The 16,778-nt window shown below is 52.6% G+C and overlaps 1 protein-coding gene across 41 annotated transcripts in view; it reads right to left on the bottom strand.

The window, feature by feature from the left end:
• The window catches only part of TSNARE1 (t-SNARE domain containing 1), a 140,344-nt gene that overhangs the window by 98,267 nt on the left and 25,299 nt on the right, over nucleotides 1–16,778 (bottom strand). For 3 of the 41 annotated variants that reach the window (XM_054657042.2, XM_016959957.4, XM_054657044.2), the window contains exon 2: nucleotides 170–276. The exons of the other annotated variants lie outside the window; for them this stretch is intronic. In XM_054657042.2, the coding sequence (XP_054513017.1) occupies nucleotides 170–178 (9 nt within the window). In that variant the 5' untranslated portion in view covers nucleotides 179–276. The remainder of the gene's footprint in view (nucleotides 1–169; nucleotides 277–16,778) is intronic. 41 annotated transcript variants of the gene reach the window in all.

A 16,778-nucleotide genomic window follows, 5' to 3' on the forward strand; every position in this document is an offset into this window, starting at 1 on the left:
TCTTTAAAACTAAAATTATGTCCAAAAGTTCTAAATTAAACCTAAAATAAAAACTCACTGGAAATTATTTTTTAATCATAGGAATAAATTGTAAAAGGTGCAAGCACTGAAAAGTGCAAAACATTACTAAAAGAAAGTGAAGAACATGTAAATGAGTGAAGAGACCTACCATGTTCATGGACAGGAACACTCAAGACTGTGCAGCTACAGCAGCTGATGGTTTTGTAGAGGAATTTGGCTGAACATTTCCAATGTGCCAAAAATTGTCCCAGGACACTGAAAATGAAGGATTTTTCTGATTGCTTTTTTTTTCTTTTTTTTTTTTTTGAGAAGGAGTCTTGCTCTGTTGACCAGGCTGGAGTGCAGTGGCACAATCTCGGCTCACTGTAAGCTCCGCCTCCCAGGTTCATGCCATTCTCCAGCCTCAGCCTCCCGAGTAGCTGGGACTACAGGCACCCACCACCACGCCCGGCTAATTTTTTGTATTTTTAGTAGAGATGGGGTTTCACCATGTTAGCCAGGATGGTCTCGATCTCCTGACCTCATGATCTGCCTGTCTCGGCCTCCCAATCTGATTGCTTTTATGAAGCATGTATAACCATGTCACCAAAACCTAATAAACCTAGTCTAAAAACAAGAAAAAGAAAAAATTACAAATGAATGTTATAAATATTGATGCAAAAATACTAAATAAAACACTAATAAATAAAATCCAAAACCCCCTCTGCTTGTTTTTCCCAGGAATGCAAGGCTAGCTCAACACGAGGACACTCACCAGTGCACTACACCATATTAACCTAAGAGACCTACAGGGAAAAGCTGGTGAGTTTCTCTACAGATGTTAAAAACAGCATCAACAGAGTTGAATGCTCATTCCTGATGAAAACACAAGAAGCTGTCTTATAATGATAAAATAAAGAACCTTTCATCCTAAACGAGCACCTTATTTAATAAATCACACTAGGAACAATTCCCGAAGATCAAGAAGAAAACAAAGGTGCCAGCTATCTCCAGTCCTATTCAACACTGTTATGGTGGTGTCAGCCAATGCAGTTAAAACAAGAAATCAACAAGACATTAAAAACAAAAAAAGAAATGAAACAAAATTCTCTCTCCTTGTAAATGATATGACAGTATACTTGGAAAACCCTAGCAAAACAATGTTAAAATCTGAACAATAAAAGACTCTGGTAAAGTATCAGGATATAAAACTAACATACAGAAATCCACAGCCTTCACATATACAGAAACCAGTCTGAGGCTGTCATGGTAGGAAAAAACCCATTTACAATAGCAACGAAGAATACAGTATACCTAGGAATAAATTTAACATGAAATGGGAAAAATCTCTACAAGGGGACTTTAAAGTATTTTAAAGTTCACAAAACTAGAAGTGATCAAACAGAAAGCTATCCCTTGTTCTTGAATAGAATGACTGTATCACAAAGACGTCAGTTTTCCTATCGCAATAAAAATACCATCATGCGTTTTTATGGAGCTGGACAAGTTGGCAGACAGTTCATATGGGAAAACAACAGGCAGTTCATCTAGGAAAACAAAGACACAAGAATAACTGGGAAAACGCTAAACAAAATGGGCTCGCACTTGCAGACTTTCAGAACCCTAGAGAGTGAAGTCCTGATGCGCGTTACAACAGGGACAGATCCTGAAAGCACCGTGCTAGGAGAGAGGAGCCAGACACCAAAGACCACACATGTTTGATTCCACTGTCATGAGAGGTCTGCAAGACGCAAATCTACAGAAACAGAAAGCAGACAGATGGACGCCGGGGCGGGGGAGGGGGAGGGGGACTAGGGAGTGACTGCTAATATATGTGGGCTTTCTTTTCAGGGTGATGGAGATATTCTGGCATTTGATAGTAATGAATGTACAACACTGTAAATAGACTAAAATTCACTTAATTATACACTTCAAAACGGTGAACTTTAGGATATGTGAATTACAATGCTATTATAAAAATGCTAGAAAGCCTCTATAACTACAACTGTGCATGAAAATATAAATAGACCAATGGAATGAGGAAGAAAGTCTAAAAATAGAGCCACGTGCACATGGAAATTTAGTCTATGATAAATGCGGCATCACAAATCAAAGAAGGACTTGTTCATAAATGGTGCTGAGACACCTGCTTAGACATTTGGAAAAAAATTGGTTCATACCTCACATAATAAAAAGAATACACTCCAAATGGATCATGGCTATCAATACAAAAAAGATAAAACAATCAAAGTATGTGCAGAAAAAATGAATTCCCCTTTAACCTCTATGTAGGGAAAAGTTTCCCAAGCAGGACTCAAAATCAAAATACTATAAAAGGGAAGACTGACACATGTCACAGCTTTTATAAAAGCAAGCGAACAAACAAAAAAAACTTCTGCATGGTTAAAAAAAAAAAAAAAAGTACCCTAAGCAACGCAGAAAGACAACAGACAAGCAGGGAGAAAAGATTTGCAACATATGCCAAAGGACAAATATTATCCTTAACATATAAAGAGCTCATAAAAACTACAAGGAAACAAACAAAAAAAACGGGCAAAAGACACAAACAGAAAATTTACACACACAGGATATAAAACTGGTGCTTAAACATGTGAAAAGATTGTTCAAGCTGACTCATAACTAGAGAAGTGAAATTTATACTGGTTCGGAGAGTTCCCCTTCTGCCCATGACTAGGAAGCTGGAAAGAGTGCTGCCCGAACCTAACAATACGAAAAGGCCTGGTCTCATCAGACAGCTGAAGCGTCAGGGCCATGGAGTAGCCTGAAACCTAAAGAAAGACAAGAGAGTCCCAGGAGAGAAGATGGGAGCACTGGTCTCTGCAGCAGAGAAAGGACAGGAGACCCCAGGGGCCACCCAGGCAGACAAGAAGAATGAAGCCACCTGGGCAGCCACATCCACTCACAAGCTCTTCTCCATGGGCTCAAGAGAAAGCCTAGCACAGGACAAGCCAGGACCCCTGGGGTGCAGGTGCCAGCAGACGGCAGACGGGCGGCCCTGCAGCTCAAAGACAGGAAGCCCCTCTCCCCTGAAGAATAAAAGTCCAAGCCTATGGGTTAAGGGCAGCAATGGCTGAGTCCTGTGGCCCCAGGGCATTTGTGAACACCCACAGTGGCTAAGGAAGGGTCAAAAAACACCTTATGTCTCTGGAAAAGGGGCAGAGCACCTTCCTGGGCCCACTGCAGGAGTGCAAGAGAGGCAGAAAACACTCTCCTCTAAAGAGCAGCAAAGGACTCAAGCAGAGTTTGACTGTCGCAGGGAGAGGGAAGGGTCACTGTGAAACCCCCGCTCCCCAGACCAGGCCTGCCTGAGACTGAGGCTGCAATGAGACAACCGCCACCCGGCTGCCAGGCTTCCAACAGCCAGCAGACGCACCTACTGCTGCAGGAGGGGAAACAGTGTGGGGAGAGACCACCTCTGTATCTGCAGCATGAGCACAGGAGGAAGCCCAACACTGCCGGGGGTAGGGCAGGAACACCCACCCACCCTGAACCCAAAGTAACTCCAGAGGAATCTGCAGCCAGGTCATATACTGAGGGTAAAAACAGCAGCAACAAAACCCGAATCCAGGCCAACCCCTGACCAGCTGGACTCAACCCCACATAAATGGCCTAGCATAAGGGGCATGCCCATTTCTGAGCATAAATATTATTTATCTTAGTCTGCAGTCCTATAATTGAAGTCAAAATCAATCAAAAAGTACGAGACACACAAGAACATTAGAAAAAGCAAACCACTGTCAAGTAACAAGACAATCAGCAGAGCCAAACTGAGGAGAGGTCAGAATCATCAAGGAATTTAAAATAACTATGGCTTCTATGTGAAAGGTCCCAGTAGAAAAGATGGACAAAATGCATGAGCAGTGGGGAAGCTCAGCAGAGAAATGGAAACTAACAGGAGGTCGCAGGGAAATGCCAACAATTAGAAACACCAGACGGAAATGAAGAAGCTTCTGGAGCTCTGCCATACACTCAACACAGCCAGGAGGGAAAAGTCAGTCAACCTGAAATTACCCAAACCAAAACACAGAGAAAAAAGTGAAAAAAGAAAACAAAAGACAAGCACCTACCAGACATTATCAAACGTCCCAGCAAATGTTTAACTGGAATCCCAGAAGGTGAAGAGAGAGAGAAGAGTGGCAGAGAATTTTCCAGAAAGAATGAAAGGCATTCACTCTAGACTGAATGTGTTTTCCAAGGTTGGAATCTAACCCCCAACATGATGGTGTTAGGAGAAGGGTCTTTTAGGAGGTAATGAGATCATGGAGGTGGAGCGCTCATGAATTGGATCAGTGCCCTTATAAATAAGACCCCAGAAAGACCCTTCACCCTTCTGCCACGTGAGGACACAGATAGAAGGCCCCATCTAGGAACTAGGACATAGGCCATCACAGGACACCAAATCTGCTGGCACCTTGATCCTGGACTTGCAGCCTTGAGAACTGTGAGAAACACATTTCTGCCATCTATGGTATTCTGCTATAGCAGCCTCAACAAACTGAGACAGTATCATCCCACAGACCCAAAAGGCCCAGAGAGGCCAGGTATGGTGGCTCATGCCTGTAATCCCAGCACTTTGGAAGGCCAAGGCAGGAACATCACTTGAGGCCAGAAGTTCAAGACCAGCCTGGCCAACAAAGTGAGACTCCATCTCTACAAAAAATAAAAAATAAATTTAAACATTCGCTGGGCACAATGATATGTGCCCAGCTACTCGGCAGGCTGAGGTGGGAGGATCACTTGCGCCCAGGAGTTTGAGATCACAGTGAGCCAAGCACCACCGCACTCCAGCCTGGGGGACAGAGTGAGATCCTGTCTCAAAAACAACAACAACAACAAAACCCAACAACAACAAAAAGCTCAGAGAACACTACAGAAAATAAATACTAAATAAAAAAGAAGGTGAAAAGCACATAGAAATATCATACTCAATCTGAGGAAAACCAAAGGTTAAAAAATCTTCAAGCTGACAAAGAAAGAATACAGACTGTATGCAAAGAAATGAAGAAAAGAATTACAGCTGACTTTCCTTCAGAAATCATGCAAGCCAGAAGACAATGGAGTGACATCTTTAAAGTGCTGGGAGGGAAAAAAACAAAAACAAAAAAAAAACCTGCAAGCCAGAATTCTATACCCAGTGAAAATATCTTCAAAAATGAAGTAGAGAAAAAAAGCTGCTGACCTAACTACCTTCGGAAAACAGCATTCTGACTGGAAATGTCAGACTAAAGCAAAAGGGACTATATAAAAACACTACACTTCAGCTGCCAAGGCTGTTTCTCACAGGTACAGGAGGACATCATTACAGATCCTACAGACATTCAAAGAATAAGGAGGGAATATTACTAACAACTTTATGCCCATAAATTCAACAACCTAGATGAAATCAACAAATTCCTTGAAGGACGCAACCCTGAACAGCCTTGTATCTATTAAATACACATTGAACTGATAGTTTAAAACCTTCCATTAACAAAAACTCCAGGCCTAGAGGCTTCAGAGCAAATTCTATCAAACATTTAAAGAATACCAAATACATAAACTCTTCCATGAAGCGGGAAAAAAAAACCCTGCAGGAAGCAAAGTCAGGTGAATGGCTGCCAGGGGCTAGGGGTCGGCCATAGGGATGGACTGCAGGGGGCAGGAGAAAACATCCTGGGTGGTGAAAATGTCCAGTATCTTGACGACAGTGGTGATGCACGACTGTACAAATTCATCAAAATTCACTGCACACTTAAAAGAGTAAATTTTATTGTATATAAATTATACTTCAATAAGGCTGACATCACAAAAACAACCAGACAACACTCATTAATCATGACAGCAACCAGGATCACAGTCACCCTTGTGAGGAGGTATCGGGCTGGAAAGGAGCACAAAGGCAACTTGCAGGCATTGGAAACACTCTGTTTCTGTATCGAGGTGGTGGTTCCAGGGGTGGATACACCTGCAACAATTTGTCAGGCTGTATACTTAAGGTATGTGTCTCTTACCATACGTGAGCTAAACGCCAACTCTTAAAAAAAAAGAGTATGAATACAAATTTTTAGCCTAAGCTGAGGGTTGGCAAACAACAACCCACAGGCACTCTGCCTCATCTGCAGTAAAGCTTTGCTGGCACACAGCCACGCCCATTCATCCATGAGTTGTCTATGGGCTGCTTTTGTACCATGGGGCAGAGCTGGGTAGCTGCAACAGACACTCTAAAGCCGGAGAACACCAACATATTTACAGTCTGGCCCTTTCCAGGAAATGTGTGGTGATTCTGGTTTAAGCAAATGGAAGAACAGGGTTGCCATCAACCAAGGAGACGAAGGCTGTGAGAGGAGGTGGTGGATTCTGAATTCTGCTTGGCAGACATTAACCTTGAGAAGCCACCTCACTGAAAACACAGTATGGGCAACTGAACACAGGATCTGATCTCAGGGGAGAGGCTAGGACTGAAAGACCCACCATGGGAGCCTGACCCCGCAGGTCTGCAGCACGACAGACAGAGGATGGGCCCTGGGCATGTTCACTGCAGCCTCAGCTCCTGGGACCTGGCATCTGGCAGCAGAGTGGGAGGAGCCCCACAACCATTTGCTGAAAGAATGAGAGAAAACCAGCGAAGGATGAGTGGGAGGGAGAAGGGAAGGGAAGAGCTGGAGAGGCTGGGACACGGAGTACAACCACGAATGTCAGCCTTACAGCAGCCACAGGATGGACCCCCTCTTTAAGAGTGGGCACACTGGCTTTGGAAGGATGAGAAGAGAAACTGGGCCCCAGGGACAGACAGAGGCTGTGGGGTGGAGCGGGGGTGCTGGCTTCCCTCACCCCTCATGTGAGCAGCAGGGGCAAAGGGGCTCCTGCCTGGGGGGGCCCCTGGCACATTCCCGAGCCTCTGTGCCCCTCCTCCATGAAATGGTCTCAGCAATGCTGGAGGATGAGCTGAGCTCACATACGCAGAAGGACCCGGAACATCCCCCAGGCCTCCTCCTGAGAAGGTCATCCCACCAGTGCTGTTTCCTTCCCTGCTGTGCCTCTCCCAGCAGACTCCCACAGGCCTCCTCCTGGGAAGGACACCCCACCAGTGTTGTTTCCTTCCCTGCTGTGCCTCTCCCAGCAGACTCCCCCAGGCCTCCTCTGTGGCCTCTTGGCCAAGCCCCTGCCCCTGACTTCTGGACGCTTTTTCTTGCTCCACTCCCTCCCTCTGCCCCTCCATCCTACCCCTCAGCCTGTCCTAGGCCTCCCCCGTCACCTGTCTGCTGAGACCCCTGAGTGGGTCTCTCTCTCGGACTGTGTCTGTGTCTCCCTCAGCCTCTGTCTCTGGGTGTCATGAGAAGAAAGAGAGGAAGGGAGGCCTCACAGGACCAGGCAGCAGGCATGTGAGCCTGGCCTGGAGCTGGGCACAACTCCCTTAGGAAGAAAACCATCTGGTCTGTGAAGGTACTGCAGGGTGCAACCTGGGCTACGGCCATGGGAGTGGGTTCAGGCCCGGCCATGCTGCCACCTGCAAAGGACAGCTGGGTGATCTCAAAGGTCCAGCCAGGTCTCACCCTGACTGGCGGCTGGGAGAGAGGAGGCTGGGAAAACACCCACAGGGGAGGCCAGCAGCGGGATGGCAGGGCCAATCCAGACTCCCGCCAATACCCCACCTGGCCCAAGAAACCAGGACACAGGCATCAAAGACAACATCAAGAGGGGTTCACTGCCATCCTCCAGGAAGAAAGTGCCCACGAGCACTTTCGTCGGCAGGCCCACGAGCTCCACGGGACCCTGAGACCACACCACCATCCCACAGCTGATGGACGCTGGCCCCTGCTCTCTGTGATGCCCCCACCCCCACCCCTCCTTCTACCTCTGACACGGGGACCTGCCACAGGAGAGAGAAAGTGAGTCAGGCAAGGAAGGGCCGAGCACAGAAAACCACCAGAGACCTGCCTGCTGCCCATCAGGGCGAGATCTAGACCTCCGGGATCCAAGAAGACAGCCTTACCCACTCCAGGCAGAGGCAAGCAGGCACACACAGGAGAGGGAGCTAGGCAGGGGAGCGGGGAAGCGGGGAGAGGGATGGCCAGGGAGGAAGGGCTCAGAGCACAGCCAGCAGCACACCCAGGGGATTAAAACATCAACAAGAAGAAACACCTCAGGCTCCAGGTAATACACTGTGTGTGTGGAGCAAAGGGGAAGTCTCCAGGAGGCGTCAGTGAGGAAAAAAATTAAAAGACTAAAGTTCAGGCCAGGCGACATGGCTCATGCCTGTAATCTCAGCACTTTGAGAGGCTGAAGCAGCCAGATCACTTGAGGTCAGGAGTTCGAGACCAGCCTGGGCAACATGGTGAAACCCCGTCTTTACTAAAAATACAAAAGTTAGCCAGGCGTGGTGGCCCACACCTGTAATCCCAACTACTGGGGAGGCTGAGGCAGGAGAATCGCTTGAACCCAGGGAGGCGGAGGTTGCAGTGAGCCGAGATCGTGCCATTGCACTACAGCATGGGAGACAGAGCGAGACCTAGTCTCAAAAAAACAAAAGAAAAAGGAAAAAAAAAAAGACTTAAGTTCACTCACTGGGGACTTGGCTTCCAGGCAAATCACTTTAGAAGTGGGAAATGCGGCTGGGTGCGGTGGCTCACGCCTGTAATCCCAGCACTTTGGGAGGCCGAGGCAGGCGGATCACGAGGTCAGGAGATTGACACCATCCTGGCTAACATGGCGAAACCCCGTCTCTACTAAAAATACAAAAAAATTAGCCAGGCGTGATGGCGGGCGCCTGTAGTCCCAGGCTACTCGGGAAGCTGAGTCAGGAGAATGGCATGAAACCCAGAGGCGAAGGTTGCAGTGAGCCGAGATTGGGCCACTGCATTCCAGCCTGGGCGACAGAGTGAGACGCTGTCTCAAAAAAAAAAAAAAGTGGGAAATGCATGAATTATGGCCCCTGGAGAGTTTTCTCAAACAAAGACCATCTGAAAAGGGGAAAGAGGCTCTGAGAAGGCTCTGGAAACTAGTGGGGGCAGGGAGGGGCTGGGGCGGAGGAAGGAGAGACTCAGCTCAGCCTGGGGAACAGGCGCTGGCCTCGGGCTGCCCTGGGAAGACCCCAAAAAAATCCAACTGCTGCTACCAAACCAATCCACATTTGACAGAACCCGCCAGGGACCCGGCGCCAGGCAAGTGCCCAAGCACCATTAGTTCCTGTCCCCTTTCCCCAGGGAGGAGACAGGCTTGCTGGAAAGACCCAAATTTAGGGTCACCACACCTCAACCACAGTACTTGACCACAGTACCCAACCAGAAGAAACAGAAGTGGGTCTCACACAGGGGTGGCCCCATTGGTCACAGTACGCTCCAAGCCTGCCACGTGCCAGTCCTGTCCTAAACACTGGGGTACAGCAAGGGACAAGCCACACATCTGCTTCTGGGTGCCCGTGAGAATGGGGCAGTCTCCCAGCTGCTCCCGGCACCCACAGCGGACAACTGCATGTGGCCCCTTGAGGACAGGGGTGCACACCCAGGGCCTGGCCTGTGCTGGACAGAGAGCAGCAGTGGAGCGGTGCCCCGGGGGAGGGTGGGTAGCAGGTGAGGAGCGCCACACATGGTGGTCAGAGCAGTGCGGGTGTGTCCCTAAGTCTCTGCAGGGAAAGGAAGCTGGGCTGGCAGAGGATGGCGCAGGCCCTGGCAGGGCAGGCACTGGCAGGACATGCCCTGGGGCTGGGCGCCAGCTTCCTCGGCTCCAAGGGGACCCACCAGGCAGGCCTGGCAGCAGCTTCCTGAATGCTCAGCCCACTGGGCAGCCTTCGGTGCACCTCCCAGTGAAGTCCGCCATCCAGCTCACCACAGTGCACACTGCATGCTCTCTCAAAGGTCTGACCCTTCAATTAGCAAAGCAAGTGGTTCAATGAAAATGAAATCCTGCCTGTGATGCCACCAGCACTCAGCTGCTGGGCCAAACTCCCCGCACAGAGACCCTCAGTCATGGCAACTGAGGCCCAGAAGATGCGGCTTCCTAGCAGCAAGAGCCTGCTTGCTCCCAGGCCTGGCTGGCTCCCATGAGGCTCCAGCTTCCAGCACAGGCCCAGGCTGGGGTTCCAACTGATAGAGATGTGTGGACGCCTGCAGGGTGTAAGGAGAGAGGAAGAGGGTGGGCAAAAGCAGCGGGCAGGGCCTCCTAGATCTGGCTGCCCCTCCAGGTCCATGAGTACAACAGAGGCCCCTGTGCTGGAGACTTCACAAGTCGGACCAGCCGCTATAAACATACAGAAAACATGGTCCCAGCAGAGTCGGTGGACACTGCAGACTGCAGAGTCCGCGCCTCCCTGACCTGCGTGCAACCTTCAGAGAATCGCTCCATCTCTCTGAGTCTATCCACATAATCCAAAGTGCGGGAGCAATTTGCACCCCGCAGGGCTACTGAACGGTTGAGAAAGGGACAAGAGTGTGTCTCACGCAGTGAGACTCCACATGTGTCTTGGTGCCCTGTTTTCCCCTGAGGGGAACTTGAGAACCGCAAGGGCGACCCTGGGGCCCAGTGAACCCTGCTGTGGTCTGAATGTTCGTGTCCTCTGCAAGTTCCCACTTTGAAATCCTGCCTCTAAGGCGATGGCGTTAGCAGGTGAGGCATTTGGGTGGTGAACAGGTCATGAGGCAGAGCCCTCATCAGGGGGATGAGTGCCCTTGTCAAATGGACCCCTGAGAGCGCTCTGGCCGTCTTTCCACCATGTGTGGGCACAGCAAGACGTCAGCAGCCTGCAACCCAGAAGAGGGCCCCCCAGAACCACCCCTGCTGGCACTCTGATCTCAGACTTGTAGCCTTCAGAGTGATGGGAAATGAGTGTCAGTCACCAGCCAGTTCATGGTATTTGTTCACCAGCCTGAATGGACTGAGAAGCTCCATGGCCTGGAGAAGGTGTCAGGCAGAGAGACAAGGCCAGCTGGACAGCCCACCCAGACACGGGACTCCCAGGGCCCAGGCATGGGGGCTGTAACCCCGAGTGGCAGACCCAGGGCCTGGAGTGCCAGGGAAGCGTGTGCCGAGCCATCAGTGGACACCCCGCAGAGAGACCAGCCCTTCCTTGCCCTTCCCCCGGGCCAAGAGCTTCAGGCGGATCAGCAGAACCTGGGCAGAGCAGGGAGAGCCACACAGGACCCTGGGCTCAGGAAGAGAGGGAAGCACTCCTGAGTCACACGGGAAGCAGAGGGCAGCTACTGGCAGAGCCCCACACCTCAGGCCTGCCCTCCTGTCCCATCTCTCTGCTGTGCCCACCCTGCCACCTCCCCCCGTCAACGGGGGACATGGCAGCACCCTCAGAGCCCATCCCTCCAAGAGCACGTCCCCTCATGTTCTCCGCAGACACTCCTCATCCAGCAGCCCAGAAACCAGCGGGTGACTTGGGACAAAACATACTCCAGCTCTTCATCTCATCAATTACCCAAGATCTATCCCAGATAGACTAAAGGGCTACATTGCTTACAAATCAAAAGTAAAACATTAAGACAGCCCCAAAGAAAACATCTACCAAATACAAAAGCAACGTTATCCACACACACGAACACAGACTTGGCAGCATACTAAAACAAAAAGCTTCTATAAGTTAAAATGCAACATAGGCAAAATTAAAAGGCAAAAGATAAAGTGGCAACATATTTGCAACAAACATGACAAAGGCTGCTACCCTCAATAAATAAGGCCCTCCTACAAATTCATTTTTAAAACATTCAGACATAACATGAACTAAGTCAGGGCAGCGTGCAGGAAGGCAGGCGAGCGCCCCAGCAGCATGACAAACAACCCAAGAATCGCAGGAAGGCTGCTCCCAGCCAGAGGACGCCAGCACCTGCCATCGGGTTAGTGCTGCTGCATAACTGGGGGAACGGCAGGGACCCCAGCCTCAGACACAGCTTGTGGGGGTGCGAAGCAGCACAGGCCCCTGCAAAATGATCATGCAGAGGGACCCCTCTTCACTGCACCCCCAGAGCTCTGCTCCAAGGAATCCAGACAGAAACTACCAGAAGCTGGAAGCACTGGAAACAAAAATCAAGTAGCTGGAAACGTCCTGAAGACTCAGTAATAAATAAATAACAAACCGTGCTACTCATTTATATAATATGCAGCATCTCTAAGCAGGGTCTAAACACGTGTCTTTAGTGATGTGGGTAAGTGCTCAGAGATGCCGAAGTGGATGGGCTGCACGTGCGTGCGTCACACAGCCATCCCACACAGGGATCTGCGCGGTGAACTATGCGGTCCTTTCTGATATCAAGACGCAGCAGTCCCTGATCCAGCCACTGACACCCCCAAGCACTCACATGCTGGAAAGGCGCGGCCCCAAGACCCCGTACACCATGGTCAGAGCAGCCTTGTGCCGATTGCCCCAAACAGCCCAGGACACAGGACAAACCCTGGTCTGTCCACACACAGGAACACCGCTCAGCATCACAAGGGAGAAGGCGCGGACGCCACACCCACAGTTCAGGAAAGCAAAAGCAGCCAGGCCAAAGAGAGTCATGCTGTGTGATACCATTTACAGAAAATTCTAGAACAGGCAAAAGTCACATGTGGTGACAGAACTCAGAAAGGCATGGGAGGGGCACAAGGCACTCTCTTGGGGTGGAAGATCACCTTCGTGGCACGAGCAAAGGCAGCCATCAAAACTCATCACACGGAACACTGGGGAGCTGTGTGTCCTACTGTGTGTTAATTATACATGCTCGAAGTTTGCGCACTTGCACAGCAAAAAGACTAGAAGGAGATCTATTACAAAGCCAAGAGTAAAGTTCTCCCAGATGTGACAGCAGGCATGAGCCTTGAATCCACTGCTCAGGGTAAGAAGCCAGTCCCAAAGCACCACGTGTCATCCAAGGTCATTTACAGGAAACGCTCAGAACCCACAAATCCACAGAGCCAGAAGATAGATTAGGGGTTGCCCAGAGGTAACAAGGAGACAACCTCAGTAGCTGCTCCTGGTGGGCCTCAGGGAGCCAGTAAGCTACCGCCCAGAGGTCCTTCAAGGCGCAGGGGCGTGTTAGGTGCTCCAACGGGCACGGGTGTGTTGCCAACGGCCGACCGCAGGCCCAGCACCCTTGGTTCCACTGCAGCCTCTGAGTGTGAGCTCCTCTGAGGCCCTGGGTGGTGCACCCTTCAACACCCAAGGCTGGCCCGGGCAGACACCCTTCCCACCAGCAGGCTCTGTGGTCGCCAAGCTCACAGGGCACTCTCATAGCTCCCTGGATGCGGCTATCATGCCAGCCTTGGGAGGACTAGGCTAGCAGCATCCCTTTGCAGAGGACTCTCAGAGCAGAGGACCAAGCCCGCAGCAGATCAGCACGGATCAGAGCAGCTCACACGTCCTCCCACCCCACGTCAGCGCCTCAGCAGCAGATGCGGCCTCAAATGCGTCAGTCTCCTCATCTGTATAGTGGGCATGCCTCAGCGGGCTGCTGCCAGCAAGGACAGACCGTCCGTCACGCAGTAGGCACCACACCTCTGAGTAAGCCTCCAGGGGCTGCCTCTCCTCCTAACCCCCAGACTCAAATGCCCCCAACCTCGCCCTCCCAGTGAGCAGCGGCTCTGCACTCGTGCTGCGCTCATGTCTGGGGCCAGCCAGCAGGGGGATGAGCCGCACGCTGGCTGAGGAGCTACGCTTGCCCAGAGGTGCTTGTCTGGGAAAAGGGAGAGTGGTTTCACAACTTCTAAAACAAACACGGCCAACACCACTCCTGCCAGGGGCACGATGGGGAACGGGGCGGGGAGGCCCACTTGTCCTTACACCTTCGTTTCCTAATTCAGTTTTCAGGGTTCAACATGCCACAGGTACTTCCACACCCTTGAAAGCCCTTCTCTGCCTGACGGGGAGGCGCGAGACCACACAAAGGAGAAGAGAGACCCCACCAGACAGACGCAGCCCCCAGTGCTCCCCCCAAGCCCCCACATCAGGTGCAGGGCCCCAGCTCAGGGCTCCAGCTTTACGGGTGGGGCCGGGGCTGCCTCAGCCTCCAGGGCTCCAGGCTGCTGACGTAGGCCTGGCAGGGCCAGGGGATGCCCCAGTGCCACCCACCCAAATCTGCCTAGATCTACAGCCTTCAGCAGGCTCTTATCCCAAGCAGGGTTCTGTGGTCCCTGAGGGAAAGGAAGCGTCTAATCCCCCTCTCCCCAGGGTCTGAAGGGCCTTCTTGTGCCGCTGTCCCCAGCAGAGGAGAGAACTGACACTGGAGGGAGAGGGCAGGAGAACACGTGGGTCCCGCACACTCCCCACTGCCAAATCTGCGCTGGGAGTTCCAGGTCACAACAACAACAAGAGTGGGGAGGTGGGTGGACACCAAGGCCAAGCTTTGTCCAGGGCGTACCACGTCACCAGGCACTGTCCTAAGCACTGAACTCATTCCCACCTCCCAACAACTCCACAGGACAGAAACGGAGACACAGACGAAAGAACAAGAGAGCCTGCAGCACGTCCATGGGGAGGCTGGGCCTTGCCCTCCGCAGATGGATGCAGAGCCTGGGGTCCCACCCATGGCCAACGGCCCCTTCCTCCTTCCGGGCACCACCGGACACAGCAGCAGCAGGCCACAGAGCAGGGAGGACGCAGCTGGGACACTCACCTGGGGCTCTGTGGGCCCAGGACAGGCTCATGGCATCGTGGAGCCTCCTGCAGGCTGAACTGCATGGAGGGCAGAGGGGACAGACCCTGAGGCAATGTGCCCCTATCACGCTGCATCCTGACCCCGCCCCCACCCCTGCCCTCACCTAGCCCAGGCCACCCCACTTCTCACAGCAGCCCCTCCATGGGGCTCCCCAGCCAGACTGTAGGCTCCCTGCAGAACGCCTCCCTCTGTCCCCTGCCCAGAGGACAGTCCTGCCTCCCTCACGGGGAAACAGCAAGTGTGGAAACAAGCTGTGTGGTGAGGCTGAAAGTTGGTAAAATACCCATAATGGAAAAAAGACTGCAAGGAGAAAATGCTCCAGGAAAATCTGAGTGGCCACCAGGGACGGCCCACGGCAGATGCCACCGACACCACCTGCTGACAGGCGTGGTCTGAGTTTTCTACAAGGAACGAGTACTACTCTTAGGAAGGTGAGATAAAGTCCTTTTAAGAAATAATAAAGGGGGGGGAATGCTGCAAAATCTTCCAATGCCCTTCTCTCCTCGCCCTCACCCCCCACACACACATGCACCTGCACACACACCTGCACAGCTGGCCTCCCAGCATCACCCACAGCAAGTCCCTGGCTCCAGCCTCAGTCCCAGCACTGCAGACTCAAAGCAGGCACACAGCTTCCCAGGCCTCAGCAGCCAATCAGGGCCGTCAGGGCCTTGCCCTGGCCCAACTGCTGGGCTCCAAATCATCTTCAGAATCAGTGCCAGAAGCTGCTCCCCTGGGAATCCTGCCCACCCTTGTCCCTTGACCTTGGAGCACCAGGGAAACTCCTGTCTCCACAGCATCCACCCAGCCCAGGTCCCTGTCGGGCCATGGGCAGCCCAAGGCCATGTCTCAGCCACCTCCATATGGCCAGCACCTGCCCACTCTGTGATGGTCCCAGGATGAATGGCTAAACCCCACGGCCGGGCAGCAGGTGTCCAGGGAAGTGAGCTGCCCAACGCACTCCTGTCAGTGCTGGGGGAGCCTCCGGCCTCCCCCTTCCAGCACCCAATGGGCTCTCCCCTTGCTAAAACCTATCAGCGCCACCCCCCCCACCAAGCACAAGGGTGGAGGTCAGGGTGGGCTCAGGGACGGTGGCACAGGCAGGAGTGTGTCTTGGAGCTCAGCGCCCTTTCTGGGAGACCCCAGAAGCAGAGGCAGGCGCCCAGCAGTGCTGAGGGGTCTGGAGTGAGGCAGGAGAAGGGCAGCACCCAGGGGAGCCACACACGTAAACGAGGAGGAGCCAGGCGGGGCAAACCACAGAGTCTTCCAGTTTCCTTCAGTGGGAGTGTCAGCCCCAGGCTGTAAGCAAGTCCCCAACCCCAGATGACCTGGGCAAGCATCGTCACCTCCCCGCAGCTCGGCGTCCTGGGCCAGCCCCTAATGGAGCAGAAGACAAGCCCTGCCTGCCTAGGCATCGGGAACAGGCAGCGCCCGCGGGTGCCGCAGCTCATCCTGCGTGTGGGAGACACTGAGTCACAGCCACGGCTCATGCCCGCACCCACTCTCAGACGCTGCCCAGTCCTCCCCTCGGTGAGCAGGCCGCCACCTCCTCCTCTGACGGGTACCTGACACCCCCCCTACACACAGGCCAGATGCTCGGTGGGGGAGGCCTGGCCGTTCCCAGGCCCACGCGCCCCTGCCAGCATCAGCCCTGTGCAGCCTCCGTGTGGAATGGGGCCCCTGCGCATGGGCATCCGAGTGGCATGTGTGAGCGTGTGTGCTCATGTGTGCGACAGAGAGCCAGAGGAGGAGGGCCCAGCTGGGGAGCTGCAGTTACATGAATCAGTGTTGTTATAGCAACTTCAACTCCACGTCAAGCAGAATGCCAGCCGGGCACCCCCAGGCACCTCATAGACCTCGCCCAGAATCAGCGGTGGAGAAGCACCGATCGCTAACGGCACAAATGGGCGGTCGGAACACCAGCAACACACATCCTCTTTCTCCCTCCCAACCTCCATCATTCCCCGGGAGGCCGGCCTCTGCCCACTGACCAGCTGCCGGCACTGCCCGCCAGTCCCTTCTGCTCGGGATGGCAGCAACAAACAGCAAGATGCCAGCGCCTGAGTCATGTGGGCAGGGGGCAGGGAGCACCCCTGCACGCAGCTGCACGCAGCCCAAGAGTCATGCTGTGCCCTCAGGCAGGGACCT

This window comes from Pan troglodytes, chromosome 7 (assembly GCF_028858775.2).
Source record: "Pan troglodytes isolate AG18354 chromosome 7, NHGRI_mPanTro3-v2.0_pri, whole genome shotgun sequence".
Lineage (NCBI taxonomy): Eukaryota > Metazoa > Chordata > Mammalia > Primates > Hominidae > Pan > Pan troglodytes.